The sequence below is a fragment of the Rhizophagus irregularis genome, chromosome 11, assembly GCF_026210795.1.
Source record: "Rhizophagus irregularis chromosome 11, complete sequence".
NCBI lineage: Eukaryota > Fungi > Glomeromycota > Glomeromycetes > Glomerales > Glomeraceae > Rhizophagus > Rhizophagus irregularis.
Window position 1 is genome coordinate 1,639,292 of NC_089439.1, and position 19,252 is coordinate 1,658,543.

Below are 19,252 nucleotides of genomic sequence, written 5' to 3' on the forward strand. Positions count from 1 at the left end.
ACTCAGAAGATTGCGTATACATTAAGCATGGTACTGTACTTGTCCCATTCTTTTGTTCATCATAAAGGCAAGCGCAATGGTTATTTTCGTAGAATATGTTAAGCCTTGGGCATTGGTGGTTATTATTTGCTATACAAGAAAAGACTAATTTTCGACAAATGTTGTAGTAACAAACACCTTTGCATCAGTAAATTCACTGAATAAATAGCAAACAAAGCGACTAAAGAATATCTGGAGCACTAAGCTGCTCCTCGAGCAGTCTCTGAGTGGGTATGGAAAAAACAATGGTTGTCATCATTGTAGCTAAGAATACAGGAACTGTTTGCTAATGTCACGTTGTATAGATACGCTTTTTTTATTCTCTGACTTATCCCGTCTTGTTTGAATATAAACACGTTTCGTTCTTCACTCGACACAAAACCCGTCTTTTTAGGTGGGCGCAATTCACCTATTTTTTGGTTAATCATTGTACTCCATTTTCACAGGACTACCCTCCTATATATTTACTTGGAGACAATTCTCTCTAGCGGGGTCTACGAAGTCCTAAAACCAAGTCAATGATGGGTTGACTGCACCACATTTATCTCGAGTGCTGCGCCACAAACTATCTTAGGCGTGACATCCTGGTCACACCTGCCGAAATTTTTCTGAGAGGAACACGTGACTTAACTTGTCCATTTTTTCGTTCCAAATTAGATAAGAAATCTATCGCAGACAAATAAAAAATAGGGCGGTAATCGAGTTAGTTGCTTATTCGTGTAATGTAGTCTACTAAGGAACCAGTCCTGCAAAATGTCTTTGTTATTTACATATGCTGTTTTAGTTAATTATTGCTGTCCGCTTATATTATTCGTAGTCGATCCCTATTATTAATCAGCACCTCGATCTGGGAATACTTTACGCATCTATTGTCCACCATTGCCCTACTCCGCAGACACTAGTACGTAGGTGGTGTTCTATTCTCTGAACTACATGTGTATGTACACACAGAGATAATATTAGCGCTTATAAACGTTATACATAAATTACGTTGTCATTCACATATTCTTCCAGTCTATATTTTCATCAATTTCACAGTCGATACCCTTGGGATGCACAAGTATTCTACTTCGTAACTTCGCCTACAATTGTACGTTAGTATGTGGAATATCGGTCATTGCGATAATAAAATATTGATTCGGGATATAGTTTATGCCATGTGCGTGAGTTAAGAGTTAATATCTTTTGTAATGATAAACAAAATAAAAACTATTGCATGAATAGACTAAGAATGAAGTATGAAGTATGAAAGCCATGACAACTTAACACGATCAGAACGATATTCTTTTAGTAATCCCAATAACACATACGTATTTTTAATTTACAAGAAAAAATGACAATAGTCTCCCTTCTATAATACTGCTATTACCTGCTTCAACAATAACACTGGGATTTCTCGGAAGTATATATATGACCAGGATCAATGTCTGTGAAACGTGGGCAGTCCATGATTATACTGTAGACGAATAGCAAACAAAACGTTAACGGTAGTTACAGGAAGCCAATTTCCCTAGCTTCATCTATTGGACTAGTAGTCTTGTATACCATGATAGTTCGAAATGAGCATTCCTTTTATCTTTGCAATTCGGAAATGGACGAACCAACCTTTTAGAGATTACATTCCTAATAGTTAAACAACTAGACCAATGAATAGCATTGAGAACACGTGCATTTATTTATGTTATTGCATGTCAACAGATATTATATAGCAAGATTCTATTCTATTTTGCTTGTATAGTATAAAGTAACCGGTTTTGTAGTTGTCCTCCCAAGTGTTACCCAAATATCGTTGTTCATCTCGGCTCCACGAAATTATTTTTTTCAATTGTGGTTCAAACTAATGAATTATTGAGGAATTAATCTCAGTTTGATGGTTATTCGCATAACTCTTGTTGGATAAAGCTGGTCTTTCCACATGCTGCCGGAAACAGTTTGTACGTGAGTTTTAGTGGTATGGTGTTCATTCTGTTCAGTCCCAAGAGAGATATAAAACAACAGCTCGAATCATAACATTTTGTTTCTAAGGGTATCGTTACCACATTTCACGGTATTTTAGCTTATTTCATATGTACTTCATTCCCAAAGACAGCATGGTATAAAAAGATATTACTAGTCCCCAGACAGAGTATAGTACCAGCATGTACTAACTCCCTATTTTTACATAGAGTCGCATGTCGAAGAGTGTCATTGTTTCACGGAAAAATTAACTTTTGTAATCCCATAGTTATCACATGACTAGAGCCCATCGTTACCACATAACATATGAAACTAAGTTATTTATCGTTACTAAAGATATGGCATTAACCTATAGATAAATAATAATTGTATATTTTATTCATTGCACTATCTACTTCATACTGACCGTCATGCCGCTCAACCACGCTTAGGAGGTTCTAGGAACCTAGGTTCATAGGGGTAGACAGTATTTCTTAAAAAACACACTGTGCTCGCAGCATCAATCAACCGGGAAGTTGCCGTTAAAACATTACCTCTCTATTCGTTAACATTCGTTAACATCCACTTCTAACTATACATCCATTATTTTCTTCGTTCCTCGGATAAATCCCATGGGGCCCACAAAGAAGTGAAGGAAGAATACGTAGACACACCCAAATGCCACTTCATCGCTAATTTCTTATCATTTTTCACAACTAATGGTCTAGGGTCTCAGGTTTTTGTTCCTATAATATTCACTTATGTTGGTTATATCTATTCTACCTCGTTTTAAGCTTTTGATACAAAACTTGCAAAATCTATAAATATTCCACGTTATTCCAGTGTCGTCCGCTTTTTTTTCGCAGTTCACGTTAGTTGAAGACTTCTCGAAGAGCACGTCTCCGTTACCACACTAGTACAGAAACTCATTCGTTATTTATTCCCAAAATTTATTACAACGTTGTTAATAACGCATAATTGCCTCTCATGATGAATACATGATCATAGTTACCGGGATTTTGTGACTGTTATCACAGAAACACACGTGGATATTACAAAAAATTTGCGTTTATCGTTAACATCACTGCAGTCGATACCCTTGTTTCACATCATCAAATCTCTGCAGTTGATACTTTAGTTCTGCACTAATTCCTTATGATGTAGTTGATTTGTTAATACTAATAGCAATAACACGTGGGGGATTCATCAAGTACCACTTATTGTTTGTGGACCTTCGGGCACAGTCTCTTCACGTAACCTTTAATGCAGCAACAACCGTTACCAATCATGTATGGCATTGTACATACAGCTAACCAATGTATATATCGTTACCACATATATATTAATCGTTACCTGTATGTACAATGTTCGTTACCAAACATATAATGTCACCGATTTGTATGATTAAATACCGTATACGAGATAATTGCATAATTTCCGAGGAACAAAGAAATTAGTCTATGATATTGGCTTCTAAGGGAGGCAAAATGTGTATATATTAATCGAATACGACTGGTACATTCACAATAACTAGTATTGTTACACTTTTCGGTAACGTTGTTGAATCAGAGGCTGACATATTTTTCACAATGATGTGTATATTGGTCGATACTGTGTTACATAATCTTGGTAATGAAGTCACGTGTTTTCCGAGACCCCACAGTCCCGGAAATTACATAACGGACTGAACTGTAAAAATTTGAGCAACTCGAAGTCATCAAAGTCACGTGATTTCGTCGAGAGATTTTCAACAACTGTTATCATCTTCGTAGCAATACTCACATTCGTTGTTTATGGGACACTGCGTATCCAGTTGTCTATTAATTTTTTTTGCTCCATAGCTATAATGTTGACAGATGAATCGTATAAGTAAACATTTACTAACGTTTCATAACTTTCATTTATCTTTTTTTTGTAGTTTATTTTCCGGTCACCTTCTGAACAGCCCTCCACAATTAGGAACAGTGGACCCCCTTCAGGTATTCCCTAAGACCTTTGAATAGGAAGTTCTACTTTGTACAGTGGTGAGCATAATTTTTCCTTCGGGTTCCACTGGAAAAAGAAAGAGGTAAAACACGTAAAAAACGTATAAAAAACTGTTCAATATTTTCACACATTCGTTATTCCAGTGGAACCTCCCTTCAGGAGAATAATTTTGCTCTTCGAGCAGTCTCCGACTGATCACCACCGTACCTTACAGGTAGAAACATAGTTTCTAGGCTCAAACTGGAGATCATTTCGTACACATTTGTCTAACGATTATATGCAGTTCCCTAAAGATATATGCGTATGACCCTATGCATGCAATAAAAATTTCCTGAAAGGGGCTAAGCGTGTATGAATTCACATACGTTGTCCGTGTGATGTCTTGTTGTTTGCCTATTTCTAGCGACTACTAATTCTGTTTTAAGTTATATCCCCTGTCCGTTGGTAACCTTCTCGGATACTCAGGTTTTCAGAAACTGATGGCATCAAGAAGTAAGATACCTAAAGACAGATTAGTGTTCCTCGAATTGAGCCATTCAAGGGAGCTCCTTAAGCTAGGATTTCTGGTCACATGACATGACATACTGGGAGTTTTTGCCAAACTGTGACGTGTAGAAAACGAAGAATATCTGCATAACAAATTGGTTCACTCGATCGTTGTCATGGTTACGTGATATAGGACTTTGTTTGTTAACGTCTACAAAATGATAGAAGACTATAGGCGATTGTGGATATTCACTGTTGCCAATGGACATAGTTACCAATTTTCCACGGATATTGCCATTTGGGACCGGTCCGTAAGAAAAAGAAATAATGCCCATCGCTTTTATATTGTTTTTGCGAGTTTAATTTTAGGAGATAGAATAGATACGGGAGTCATTAATATACTAACTTGTAAAAAATAAATTACGTCGCCATCGTGCAAGAAAATGGATCCTGTGACGCTATCACTTAAAAGTAATGAAAGACGTTGAAGTGCTGCAAACGAAATAGGAAAGCATTACAGCGTGTCCACTAACTATTAGCCAATTATCAATCCCATGTTGTGTGCATTTTGCGAATGTGTTAGTAGCAATCGACAATATAATCATTAGGAATTAGTTCTAAAGACACCATCGAAGATACGATCCTAAAACCTTATTTTTCCGTGCAGTTCAGAAAGCCATGTGACGCCTGGCGTAGCAGTACATGTAATTTATCATTACGTTCATATATAGTGTCCACTCATAATCTTCGCAGCTGTCCACGTTTTCCTTCTACTGTCCAATTACGTTTTGGAATCGTTGTCCACTCCTAACCCCCTACAGGCATTGCCTAAGACCTTTGCAGAGGAAGGTCCCTCCGGGGGATGTGCCCATTAATGGTTATCGATAACAATCCATCCACGTCATGACCTCCATTATTTTTCTCGTTCTCCGAAAACTCATTCTGAGACTGCTCGAAGAGCACTTCCTTTGGAAGGTCCATACATGGACTGGAGAAATTTTTGTCGACATATTGTTTACTTCGTACCCTCTGGGTATTATTCATCTACGTAATTGATAATGTCTGTGCATAGTAAAAATCGTTCACATTAACATATCATTCAGACCTCTTGTGTATCAGAGACACGGTATAATAAAATAACAGTAAACATTGTACATACCATGCTCAGTAATGGGTAATGTAACTGAACGAGGCTCATTTTGTTTGAGTATTAGTAGGTTAATGAAAAAATAAGTGTGAACGGGACACTCAGAAGAGGCCCACAGAAATCATGGTAAATTGCAGAGCATGGGTAAATAAGGCAATCATGACCCGTGTATCGCAGTCTGGTAGTTGAGCTTATTCAAATATCGAAACAAATTGTACTACATAGTCTCGTGATCGAATATTTTCAATTAGAATGTATTGCATGCGAAACATTATGGGCGTAGTGATATCTAGCTACGAATTTTTTTGTGTGCAGCTGATTCATAGGGTTGCCAATTGCTAAAGCAGCAGTCCGACCAGTATTGGCTTACATTAAAGCGATGATGTGACTGCAACTAAAAATATACAAAATTGGTACAATCGACACGTTTCAATATACATTTTTGTAGTTGGTGCATATATTTGTATGTTTATTGGTAACGATTGCTCCAATGTCGTATAATTTTTGACAACGATTGTTATGAACAAACGTTTAATCTATTGAGCACATAGAATGCGAAACACAAAAATATCTAGTATCGTATTCCCTTCATAGTTCAGATACTTTGCAAATCAATTCTTCAAGAATTAATCGTAAACAATGCCCAATTTGCATCGTGATATTCGGTGGATTCGTGAGTTCTATTCATGCTTAAGGGTGGCTATTGATTAACGGATTACTTCGTAGGCTCCGCCTAGAAATGAGGAACAATTTGATATTTTCATTCTTAGTGTCTAATGATCTTCACATAGCTAATGTGTTGGGAATCCTGCGGTCAAAAGAACTGCTATTCCACGTAGATGAAAATAATGGCTATTATCTGGTATGTGGCACAATAATAGGACACCAGACCATAGACAGGCAAATACTACAAATTGTCGTAAATATGGGGATAGGACTAGAAGAGATAGATGTAACGGGACAGCTATGAGGGATATGCACTTGTACTACAAATAAACTTTGATGACAAAAAATCTATTATCCAGTTTACGTCAACTCGATGTACTCTAAACACACAAAATGGTAGGTTACGTGTCTTACAATTCTGATATCTATTAGTTGTTGCAGAATGTGCGCTAATGAATCAGACACATCTTAAGAATGGTTAGCAAAGACAGGTACTTATTAGTATGGCATATTTTCGGATTTATACTTATTTGTTTATGTCAGATCACATAGCGCATCACTGACCGACCAATCAAGGTGGGCTCAACAATTAGCTGTATATGGCAGTCCTTTGGTTGTTCACTCCAATAATCATTAACCGAGTTTGTGGACGATAACATCTTTTTTCCTTGGTCGTGTTCTTTTGCATAACAGTACTGCTGCAGTAATTTTTCATCCTCTAAGCATATATCGACTTTCCAAAGTCTGATCTCATCAGAATGCACTAGAGATAAAGAGAGTTTGCTTTTTTTTACCATATCCTTGAGTTCGCTGATAGTGCTATCTTTACACACTCTGACAGAAAACGAATGGATCGAACTATCTCCCCAAATTATGCAACAGAGATCATACCACAAAGGATTTCTTGGATAGCTCATTGCAGAAACCATTGTTGCATTGTTAAAGTCGTGAATAACCAAATTCAATTTTATACCAACCAACAAACGCAGCCAGTGGAGACCATAAATTCCTTGATACTTGGACTCGCAGTAGTTTATGCTAAACTGTGATGAAACTGTAATGAAAAAAGCATTCATGACCACGGGTCAGTGAAACTAAGCGAAGCCCACGGTCTCGTAGTTGAGCACTTTCGAATGGGTTGTGCTGCATAAATGGGCACTTGTACTAAATAGGAATCCACAGAAGTACACGCTAAACTACAATGGATAAGGCAGTCATGACCCACTTCCTTCGGAAGAACAATTTCATGGACTAGAATTCCCTATATAATTTTCTTTATTTTCACTTCTTCGTACCCGAAATTGCACAGATTTTTATGCAAATGTAATTAACGTATTTTCGTCTACATCCCAATAAGGGCATAATTATACAAAAATTAAGAATATGCCGACTATGTGCAGAAAATATATCGAAGTGAATCACGTGATTTGAGCGACATCTGGTCGTTGAAATTGCAGTTCAGTCCGTTCTGTAATTTCCGGGACGGGCCGTCTCGGAAATCACGTGACTTTGACATGAGCGTCTTGCCCTATGAACGTAGGTTCCTACCTGAAAGGTCCTACGTAGAACCTCCTCTTGTTAAAAGCGTAGTTGAGTGGCAGACGGTCAGGTTGAGCAGCAAGAGCCCTTGGCTGGGTGAAACCCACGGCCAGTTCACTTCCGAAGGAAGGTCTAAAGACTAGTTCTGGTCGTTGGATTTTTTACAGTTCAGTCCATTGTTTTGTCAGAATAAATAGAGTCCCGAGAAGAAAAAAGAGTACATATTGTAATGAATGATAGCAACTGCGACCTTATACGATCCGATAGCTAGACACGTGAAAATACGTAATGAAATTGGCACATGACACCTTGTCAGAGTATCACATGACAGTAAAACCACATCATTTGCTAGCATAACTCTTATGGTTTGTTGCTTGTGAAAGGACTTACGTAACAAAGACAAACAATAACAAAACTTAAAGTGAAGAAGGGTCCCGTAACTTCACTGCACACATTTTGTATACTATTGAGTCTTATTCTAGGAATTATTATTGCGACTGATCACGGTAAGTAATCTTATTGCTCATTGTGAAGTAAACAACACGGTTAGCATATTTTTGTTCTTCGGGCTAGTGTAAAACCTAAATTCCAAGTTTCTTGCTCCCAAATACTGTTTATCAGTAAAATATCGTATCATCTATCGGATAACAAAACCATGAAATATGTTTAGGAAGTAATTCGTATTGTTTGTAATGAGCTAGCATACGAATCTCAGTTGACAATACCTTTTTGTGATTACCATATACGGTGGTGAGCATAATTTTTTCTTCGGGTTCTACTGGAAAAAGAAAGAGGGCTTTAGCCTGACCGTCTGTCGCTCAACCAGTGGACTTCGTCCAGTTCCACTAAAACCACCCAAAGGGTGCGCTGTTAACAGAGGAGGTTCTACGTAGGACATTTTAGGTAGGAACCTAGGTTCACTTCCTTCGGAAGGTCTAAAGACTAGTCCCGAAGGGGGAATAATTTTGCCCTTCGAGCAGTGGGCTTCGCCCAGCCAAGGGCTCTCCGACTAATCACCACCGTAATATGAGTTTAAACCACGTTCGTTATCATTTGTTATCGATAACATTGATTTTCCCTTCATGATATTCGCTGTACGTTTTTAGCACCCCCACATTAGGAACACACTACGAAGCAATTTTGGTATTTAGTGGAACGTGTTAAGCTTCTTTGACTTCGTTCAGGGGCGAAATGCGCCCAGAAAATTATACTAGTACCTCAGATATTTTCTGCAGACACGATTTAATGTATTCCATAAACGTATATGTGTCTTGTACAATGAAACATCATTCCATGGGATCTTCAAAGAAGTGAAGGGTGGTCTTCGACTGAATAGTCCTTCAGTAAAAAGTAGAGAATTCTCTAGTATACAACTTATCTACGATCATCTGCGTAATAAACCTTTACGATAGAAGTGTTGAAAACAGAGTAAAGACGTGGTTAAATGGTAAGAGCACTAATTTCAATCAAAGACCATCATGAGTGATGTCTATATGATCGCAGTTCTGAGCTCTGTTCACGAGCAATGTTTATGAAATTTGAATTAATGATAGTGCTATTACTGAATCAACATCCACAAATCAATGATCATAAATTTAGCTTGTCGGTTCTCTGAACATGTCGGAAAGGATCTTTCAGACTTTGTTATCAGCATCGATAACACAAATCATGTTGAAACTCTTAGAGAAATGATCTTCAATGAGGGGGGGAGTAAAAACAGATTTTATGACTTGGATTCTAGCGACTTAATACTCCTAAAAGTGCACAATTGTAATGTACATAGTGAAGTGATTTCAAAGATCATATTACAAACGCAGGAAATAGGTTGCACCTGCGTTGAACAACTAGATACAACACATTTACTTAGTAATTACTGGAATGAACAACCGTCTGAAAAAAAACCGCATGTTGTAGTTGAGGTACCATTTTTTGCACTAAAACAAAAAAACTTGGAAATGTTCATACCGAATGCCAACAAAACATTAACTTCGTATATTTTAGAGTACGATATAAAAAATAAGACCTGAACCAAGACTTCGGTCTGCGATAATCGTAATATCATAGCGATGGGCTTGGCCAGTTGAATTAATTTAGTGCCCAGTAATATAAAAAGTATTGCAGTGGTACATTGTGTTGGCATAATACTATATTTTTTAACACTGTAAGTAAATGCGGAGTATACAAGAGAATCTCCACTTCCTTCAGAAGGAAAATGACATGGGCCGATTTCATGCGGAACAAAGAAAATTATGGGCATAATAGTATCACTGAAGGGTATTTTCATATTGGCATGGCTCCAGTTTGTTAATTTGAAACCATTATCTCAATTTTGCGTCTTTCTGTGGACCATTACTTATTGAGCAGAGCCCGGTATAAATTTGGCCTGCGAACGTGTGAATTTGTTGCTGATGGATAGGACCTGTTTACAGAGGCCATAGCCTGGAGCATTAAAGATGAACACGTGATAGAAATTTCGAAGACTCACTGTCCCGGAAAACCCTTTCTGAAAATGCGACCTCAAAAGCCTTCGATAGCGCTCAGCACAATGTATCTTTGAAAACGAGGTAAATGTCTCAGCTACACCAAATGAGCCGTTTCCTATAAATCAATTCCAAGATTGAGGCGCATAGAACTACGAATTCGTAAAATGATTCCAAAGAAGAGTTCCAATCTGTTCTTTTTTTTGTTTTTTAACATTGTACATGGGAGAATTCATGGTCATGCGTAAGCGAATCAGACTGAATTTCCATAAATATCCAAACCCGTTTCTCCCACTTAATACAATAAGTCCCCTTCATTTCTATATTGTCGAAATTGATTGCAGAACTTCTGTTAATTTACAATACAAACTGGTTACGTTATACTCTGTTCTATAGTATAATGTAACACGTGATAGATGATAGAATCCACACTAACCGATAGTTCATAATGGAACAGTTTTCCAGCTGCCAGGCACTTGCATTTTTTAATAAAATATCTAAGACAAAGAGACTTATCATGCATTTCTATCTCCATTAATATAGTAATACATGATCATGGACGGGTATTTCTACGTTATAACAAACAATATAGCAATTCACGAATTGTTTTTGTGGGACATGGAATGTATGCATTTCCTTTATAAATAACTAGGAGTACCCCGCAATGTGGAAAAGATGCCTATTCGAACATAATAACACTATAAGTCTCTGTAACGAATAGTCGTAATGCATTTAAGTTACTCGGTATGAACGTGTCAATGTGTCATAGTAAAGGTCACTAATGGGAGTTATCTTTGCAAACAATTTCACATTTTCCAGATGAATGCGGAAGTCATTGGATACTGATTTCCCACGTATAGCTAATGAATCACCTCTTAATAACCCTCATATAGCTAGTACGATTTTTTAGTAACGATGATTGTATTATTTTGTTTATCTCGAGGCTTTCCTTTCAGAAATATAACGATTACAATGATGTCTATGGAATTTCGGTACGAATGTTTGCATGTACAGTAGTAAGCATAATTTTTCCTTCGGGTGTCACTGGAAAAAGAAAGAGGGGCTTGGCGTAGCCTTTCGAAGAAATAGCCTGACAGTGGGCTTCGCCCAGCCAAGGGCTCTTGTCGCTCAACCTGACCGTCTTGCCGCTTAACCACGCTCTGTATTCATTTTTTACCATTCAGTATTGGGAACACATTACGAAGTAATGCCCTCCAGGCATTTCCTATTCCGTAGGAACTCTAAAGAGAAACCTTTACAGATGAAGTTCTAGGAACCTAGGTTTCTAGGGGCACATACACTTATCAATTACGTAAATGAATGATAGACAAACATATACAAAAAAGAAGAGGTAAATACACAAAAAATCGTTAAACTATCGAATATGGCTATTTTCACATTTATCATTCCAAATATTTTGATCACCACTGTATAAAGCCACGTGACACTCTAAACAATTGTTCAGAGCATCATATGACTATGTATATCATATGACTTTCTGCACGTGATGAAATATTTTCACCTACTACGGAGAAGAAAATAAGTGGACAACACATATTGTCACATGATTCAAATTAACTATTCGACAAATTACGAAGCCGCACTGCTCACGACTCATTTTCCAAGAAAAAACAAAGGAAATTTACCTAGTTCATAAAACTTATGAATCGTATGATCGTTTGTTGCAGACTGCGAGGTACATACAAGTGGATAGCAAATTTGACTGCAGATGATATCTGTTGACAGAGGACAACTGGTATAGCATATACATCAGTATTTGGCACTGTTGAACTTTGTATAAACTGTTTTTTTGTTTTACGGTGGTGATCAGTCAGGAAGCCTTGGCTGGGCGAAGTCCACTGCTCGAAGAGAAAATTATTCTCCCTTCGGCAAGTTTCAGTGAAACTAGCTCTTATACTCGTTTTTACTCTTTTTCGATAACAGTTCCTTGTCTCTTCACAATTGTGCACATTTATTGCCAGTGTACTGTAGAGTTCTATTCAGTTTACTTTCTTCTCACACTAACACTACATCTATGAAAACGATTTGAAGAAAAGTTATACTCATACAATGGATAACGAAAACGATATTTTAGGCAGAGCCTACGAAGTAGAAAAAAGATACGTGCATGTGATGGATACTGAGGATATTTTAGGCAGAGCCTACGAAGTAAAGAAAAGTAACCTATGTACTATGGAAGAAGAAAGGGATATCTATAGACATTGGATAGCACGAAACAAGACATACTGCAGTGATGAGCAGGAGATGTATATTCGTTTTGCTAAGTCAAAGAAACTGACTGTGTTTGATCATTACAAAGAACATTACATCATTTTTGACTCTTTGGATACATACTGGGAAATGCTCGATAACACACCAAAAGAATACCGATGCTTCGAAGAAGTTGTGTTTCACGATATTCCGCAATCACCTGTCATAGAGATTGGTGTATCCTCTGATGTTAGATACCCCGGCACTAAGATTGTGGAGATTCTTCGCACTACACTCGACACAATGCAAAAAATATTTCGCACGGAATACACTGATTACACTAACATTGCCCGTATCCCTTCGACGCTGGATGATTTTGTAGTTATGGACGAGATTGTACAAAGAGACGGGAAATGGCATTATTTCTTTCATATCCAAACCCCTTCGTTCTATTTTCCGAACTATTCCTATTGTGCGGAGTTCCGTGAAAGACTCTGTGCCTCACTTCCTTGCCACATTAGTTCTTTGATTGCACGTCCTACTGAATATATCTACCAGCTTGTTGGCATTTCTGGTTCATATTTACTTAGTCTCGACAACAATAAACGTATCACACCTTATAGCCAATTTCTCGACACCCGTACTTCTGTTGACAAGAACGATTTGTTCGTTTCACGTTTTTCTGTCATGCAAGACCCCACCGCATATGAACTACTTCGCCTCAAAAACACCTATCAGTCATCCTCCATACCACAGTCCCCTCCAGAAGGTATTTGCGGATATTCCGAAATAGCAAACAAGAGTGATACTGATTATTGTGGCAATACTCATTCCGTCGCTCAGCATGATGTGATCATCCCTGCCGACAAAGGGGACATACCAAGTAATCATGCACCCATTCGGGTTGTTCAGGCACCTGTGGTCAGCTTAAGACAAGAAACAGGAAAAATTGTAGAATGCAATAACTCCGTTGCATTTGCGGAGTCCACTGGAATGAACGAAAAAATACTCCATGAACACAGTTTAGGTGAAGTTCCTATAGAGTCTGATGAAAACATTACTGTGGGCAATGGCCAACAATCCATGGCAAAAACTTCTTCTTACGTGTCCATTCCTTGTCCAACCATTTTTATTACTGAATCATCGGCCAGCAAATTTCGGACCCATGCAATCGACCAAAACACTTCAGCAGTCTACACTGCAATAAATTGCATAGTTATTCTTCTCGGTATCTGTAAAAAATATGGACGACGCAGTTCGAGAGAGACTGAAACGCACCGGAATACAAATACGAGGATTAAGCACTACGTATCGCCAGGTAAAGGAAAATGTTCGTTGCCAAGTGTCTTGTTCTCCCGAAAAAATACTGCAGCAAGATGTACATGGGAATGCAGAAAAACCCTTCACAGTAGAGGTAATCAGAATAAAGAAATTACTAGATCAGTAGACAACAGGCCGAAACTAATCATGGATCTGAAGAATTGTCAATGGCCATGGGACAATCATAATAATAGCATGCTTTATTTTCGAACAACTAATTTACAAATGGTACGTTTGATAGTTGATAATCAATGGGATAATGTGTGTGGAGTCATTCCATTCCGTAATAGTCAAAATCTCGGTCACTGGGCTCACACTATATGTGATGAAGGGTGTTTCGAGAAAATATGCTATCGGAAACCAGAAAAGTAAACTATCCACTTCTCTCAGGAATACCATGTTCAACCGAACGTCGAAGTGACACATCAGTTACCACGACAAATTTAGTTATCTAAAGGTGGGATATAAAACCGAAAAATGGGGAGGAATGCGTACTACAAAAACATAGGGGGGATACGTATTACAATAACATGGGGGTTTTTGTGTACGTTAAAGAACGTGATTGCCGAGTAAAAAACAGTGTTCACGTTACGGCACGACATTGTTAAAGCAAATAATTTCTACTTCGTGGGCTTCGCCTAGAAGGTACTAAGAAAGTTAATAGCATATGAAACAAGTTAAATAATCCGGTGCATTACAGTCCTGAGGGTCACCCAAGGTGTGAATCACATAGAGATAATCTAAGGCTGGTGTCTACTCCACTATTCTTTTTATGTTATTCTATGTAGTTAATAACTGTTGCCTATGTTCTCTCATGTTACCTCACATTTAAAAGTCTTTCATGTCTTCCCTCTTCGAGAGTGCTTCGCAATCCATTTCGGAGACAGGGGTACCTCATTAAGAACACATTGCGAGGCAATACTTAAACGTGTTTTGCTCGGTCTACTCTTGCCCTACCTACTACGTACCTAGAGAGTACAAAGTAGAAACGTACATTCTACGTGGCACTTTTTAGGTAGGGCAACATCCAGATATTCTTAGACCGTTTGTATTGTACACGTTTATTGAGTGTATAGAGTCAAAAGTTATCTCGTATGGACAATTAATGATTTTAGGTTACTATGCCATACTTTGTATAATTATAGTAAATAAACCTATTGAGTAAGTGGGCCACTCAGCACAGCCAAATACCGAAAAAATGGCGGACAATAAATGTAAGTTGTAGCTAAAAACGTCACAATTAGTAGCAGAAGCTATTTGCCTACAATTAACTTATACGTACCTATGGTACAATTTCGTTAGTAAGAGTCGTTTCGATGTGGAAATCACTTAGAGCTATAATTACGTGATTAAGTATCTTAAATAAGTTGCCACTAGTGACACAAAGTGCATATTTTTTACATGACGTTTGTAAATGATACATGTTGCTTATTATTTTTTAGTAACGATGTTTATGTACAGTGGTGATCAGTCGGAGAGCCCTTGGCTGGGCGAAGCCCACTGCTCGAAGAGCAAAATTATTCTCCTGAAGGAAAAATAATGCTCACCACTGTATGTGTGCAAAACATGGGCTGGTTCTGCATTGCCCCTTATTTAAGAAAGTAGTCATTCACCTAAGCAAAAACAACATGAAGTAGCTCATGATTTATGTCCACTATCCAAAAATGTCCACCCCGTTTCGTGGAGAAATATGGTACCTGGTGAAGTCTTTTACCCTTCATACGTACAATAGTGTTCGGATAATCATGGATAACTCCGTTTAGGTGATTGCACAGCACTGTACTCAGTATGTTTCTATGGAACTGGCGACTTTATGAACACAAAGAGCTGGTGTAATAACCTTTTTTCCCTTTTTAGTCAAAAGTCCAGTTAACGGAATTAATCAATTCAGCTTGCAGTGTCTAGACGTCCGTTATTGCGGGGTGGATGATGTGATATTATTGCGATCACGAGTATTTGTCCACTGATGTCTAAATAAGGTTTGTCGATGAACGAAACCAAATCAGCGACCGCTCTATAATTTCGGTAGCAAAAAATTTCATCCACTCATCATGACTAGACATGGGATTCTCTTATTACGTCACGGATGTTGCGATGTTCGCACTGTCTGTATTAAGGCCAACCATAGAAAAATTGGACATAGCTTCCTGTTGTAAGCTAACTGATGCGTCGATTGTGTGGTTGTGCAGAACGTGTGCCCGTCTAGACTCTCTTGTATTATGGGAATGCAATATCACCGAAATTTCTATGCAAGCTGCATGCGACTACGGAAGTAACTTGCGTTACATCTTTTTTCCATGTAATGCTAATGTGACAGTAGAGAGTATAAGATTGGTGCTAATAAAATGTAACGGTCTAGAGTTCATAGACTTTGGCGCAGGTTTTGATGTGAGTGGTATAGACGACGAGTTCAGAGGAAAATTGCCTCGGTTATTGTTCGCATAAGAATAAGACATATGAAGAACGGATAGGATTTCTTATTAGCAAAGTTTCCGATTAGGATACCTCCGCTTTGTACTCAGTCATTGGAAACCCGGGCTAAACTACTAGCAGGTTCTTATGGGAATATTTCTGGTTCTGCTTTTAGTCACTCAAACTTCTGAACTAAACATCTCGTTCGCTGTATGACCCGTATGAGAGTCTCGAAGTTAGGATATAATGTGACACAAAGTACAGACAAGTTATTGTGAGCACCTTGAGTGAAGTACAATACATAAAAGAACATATGATTGGATTCCATCCTTAGGGCTCTCTTCAGGTATAAAAATCATGTACTTTGTTAGACATGAGAAGAGATTCGCAAGTATACCTTTTCCACTCAAGATGGTCAATGAGATCTTACAGTACGAAACGAACATAATTGCTAACCATGTGTTACTTTTCATGTTATCCCTCATGTTACTTCTCTGTCGCCATTAAAATAACATGCGGTTAGACTAAACTTACCTGCACTATTTAGTACTGTGTACGCAGTCTTTTATCAAAGATTTTGTAACTAGAATAATCTAGTGACGTTTGACGAAATATTGGTACAAAGCGTTTCTGAAGAACGTATTTGGTCACTAGCGAGCTGGTGTGGTATAAAATCGATGGCATATTTTTTCTTTCTTTTATATAATGACATATAATGACAAGCTTGCCGTGGATGTAATGGCGTATTACATGCTACATTACTAAGGTACAATAAAAAACATTCATTGTTATGGCACGATCAAGCCGTGCGGAGGAGATTCCTTTATTTACTACTTTGTTAGACGAGAACTAGGTACAAAAATACGGGTAATGTTTTGTTTTAATACTCTAATCCATGATAAGACCTTACTCCTACTACAATAAAAACCGAGACACGTGTGCGCTTGCTCTGTTAAGCTATGTGGATGATTCAATGATACAAACGATAGATTGCACTACATATATTTTTCTAAAGTGCACCACTTCGTGAGCTCCGCTCAGATTTCTACTCTGTACACCTGGAGTACTATTGGAATGTATTTTACTAGTCTACTTTATTGGTAACGGGCCTTAGTAACTATTACTAACCTCATTTGTCCACCATTGTACGTATGTACAAACAAGAACACATGTATCTTCTTCAGAACGTTGACGTTACAATGTCACCTATATCACTGAATATATATTTACGGATACTCGAAGACATTTGATAAGTATCTGCTTCGTGTACAATAGACTGATTATTAATCCTAGTTATTGTTTGTAATGATAGCTTATATTATAACCATAATTTTTCGTTGCCGACTAAATCCCTAATAAATACCCTCGTGATCATCTTTATTCTTTTAGACATTTGTACCGAAGGCATAGTTAATTGTCGAATACAAGTAGTTACAGTTAAGTGGTAAGACTTCCGAAGAGATTTTCACTCAAAGACAGTGTAGGCCCACCCTCATCAGGAAGTCCTGGTAACACGCAGAAGGTGAAGCCTGAGGGCTAGCTTCTAGTAGTGTTAGACGGCAATAAAGGGTTATATTTTATTTGAGATATTATAATACATGTTTTATGTAAACCGAATACCGCCTTATATATTACACAATTTTTTCGTTGTTTGTTAATTAATACATAAGTCAGTAATACGGTTTGTCTTTCAAGAGCATTGCGGCAGACATTAGTTCTGGGATATTAGCAAGTTTTTTACGAAATATTTCACATGGCGGAAAGGTACGACGATTACTAAAAAATTACGAGATGTTCTACTTCGTACCTTTCAGGCAGTATGGCACTGTATTAATAATTTTGCGTTCATCCATTTTCTTTGTCCTACAACAAGGTATTAATAAGCGACTACCGTGCACATTATTAGTTATAATTAACAATCCGTTTGTCTTCTGTATTATAAACAAATCATGATGATCAAGGTCATTTGCGACACAGACACAAATATGGTTAAAGTGGTACAAACATTTGCATTACATCTGAGAAATTATATTTGACATTAAGCTTCTAAAAAATTAACAATTTTTATTGATAACTATTTTTTTACAATTCCTTAATTAATCCGAATTTTAGTATCACTTTGTGGATAAAGCTCACCCTTCGGGAATACGCAGTGTAGACAATCTTGAATTTTTTTCATAAGGGTTTAAAAAATAAAAAATTCTCTACTGGTGGTCAAGTAGGTGAGACGCTAAGGTGCTTTCCTAAAGAATGTTGTTTCTATTGATTAACTATTTAGCACTGTAGAATTAGTTCACTATTATCGACAGCAATCATTAATACGTTATGAATAATAAGCGTAATTGATTAGCAAGAACACCCTTCGGGTGGTTTTCACTCAAGGTCACATGAAGTTGCGTTCATGACATGTCCACGTGTTATTGTGAACTTATAGTCCTATATTAATTTTTACAACTCTCCTGGGAAACATCTAGCAAAAATCTGTTGTGATGTCCTTCACTATCTATTATGTTTCGTAATGACGCCCTATTCATGTGTCCTTGGGCAAACGGAGAGTATCTTACACTACTAGCGTTTCCAGTCTCATCGCTTTTGGATTTATCCATTTCGGTTATTTTCCTGCCCCTTGTTATTTCTTCCATTTCTGCCTTTTTCTTCTTTCATTTTCTCATTTAAAAACGCTGTTTCATTGCTCTGTGACGATTGGGACGTGTTAGATTGGTTATTTACTGGAGACGCTTTAGCATCCTGTACCCCTTTAGAAAATGAAACTGCACTATCTGATGGTAACGCTATATACCATTCCGGCAAATTAGGAGTGTTTTTGTCTGTGTAGTATGATACATGTCTATAAAAATCGTCTGTGTTCCAGATTGCCGAAACTTTTGAACCACTTATTTTGTAGTGATCCATGACCTTCTTCCGCCCTCCTTTGAGAATCTTTGCATATCTGATCGCATCGATATCTTCTTTCGTTAGTAGAACTCTTTCTTTCCTTTTTTTTGTTAGAATCCTCTGTCTTTTCTGGCAT

General features: G+C 37.6%; 3 protein-coding genes across 3 annotated transcripts; 1 reads left to right on the top strand and 2 right to left on the bottom strand.

Annotated features, from left to right (window-relative positions):
- Window positions 1-6,798: 6,798 nt before the first annotated feature.
- Window positions 6,799-7,188, bottom strand: OCT59_002894 (uncharacterized protein; the record flags this gene model as incomplete). Its single annotated transcript, XM_066145256.1, has 1 exon — window positions 6,799-7,188. One exon carries the CDS (start codon window positions 7,186-7,188, stop codon window positions 6,799-6,801), a length of 390 nt encoding a protein of 129 aa, XP_065995995.1.
- Window positions 7,189-12,348: 5,160 nt separating this feature from the next.
- OCT59_002895 (uncharacterized protein) lies at window positions 12,349-14,181 on the top strand (the record flags this gene model as incomplete). The annotated part of the gene is made up of 1 exon (XM_025327069.1): window positions 12,349-14,181. The coding sequence occupies one exon, from the start codon at window positions 12,349-12,351 to the stop codon at window positions 14,179-14,181; it is 1,833 nt and encodes a 610-aa protein (XP_025173082.1).
- A 4,638-nt stretch (window positions 14,182-18,819) lies between these two features.
- OCT59_002896 (uncharacterized protein) lies at window positions 18,820-19,252 on the bottom strand (the record flags this gene model as incomplete). Its single annotated transcript, XM_066145257.1, has 2 exons — window positions 18,820-19,049; window positions 19,138-19,252. 2 exons carry the CDS (start codon window positions 19,250-19,252, stop codon window positions 18,820-18,822), a joined length of 345 nt encoding a protein of 114 aa, XP_065995996.1.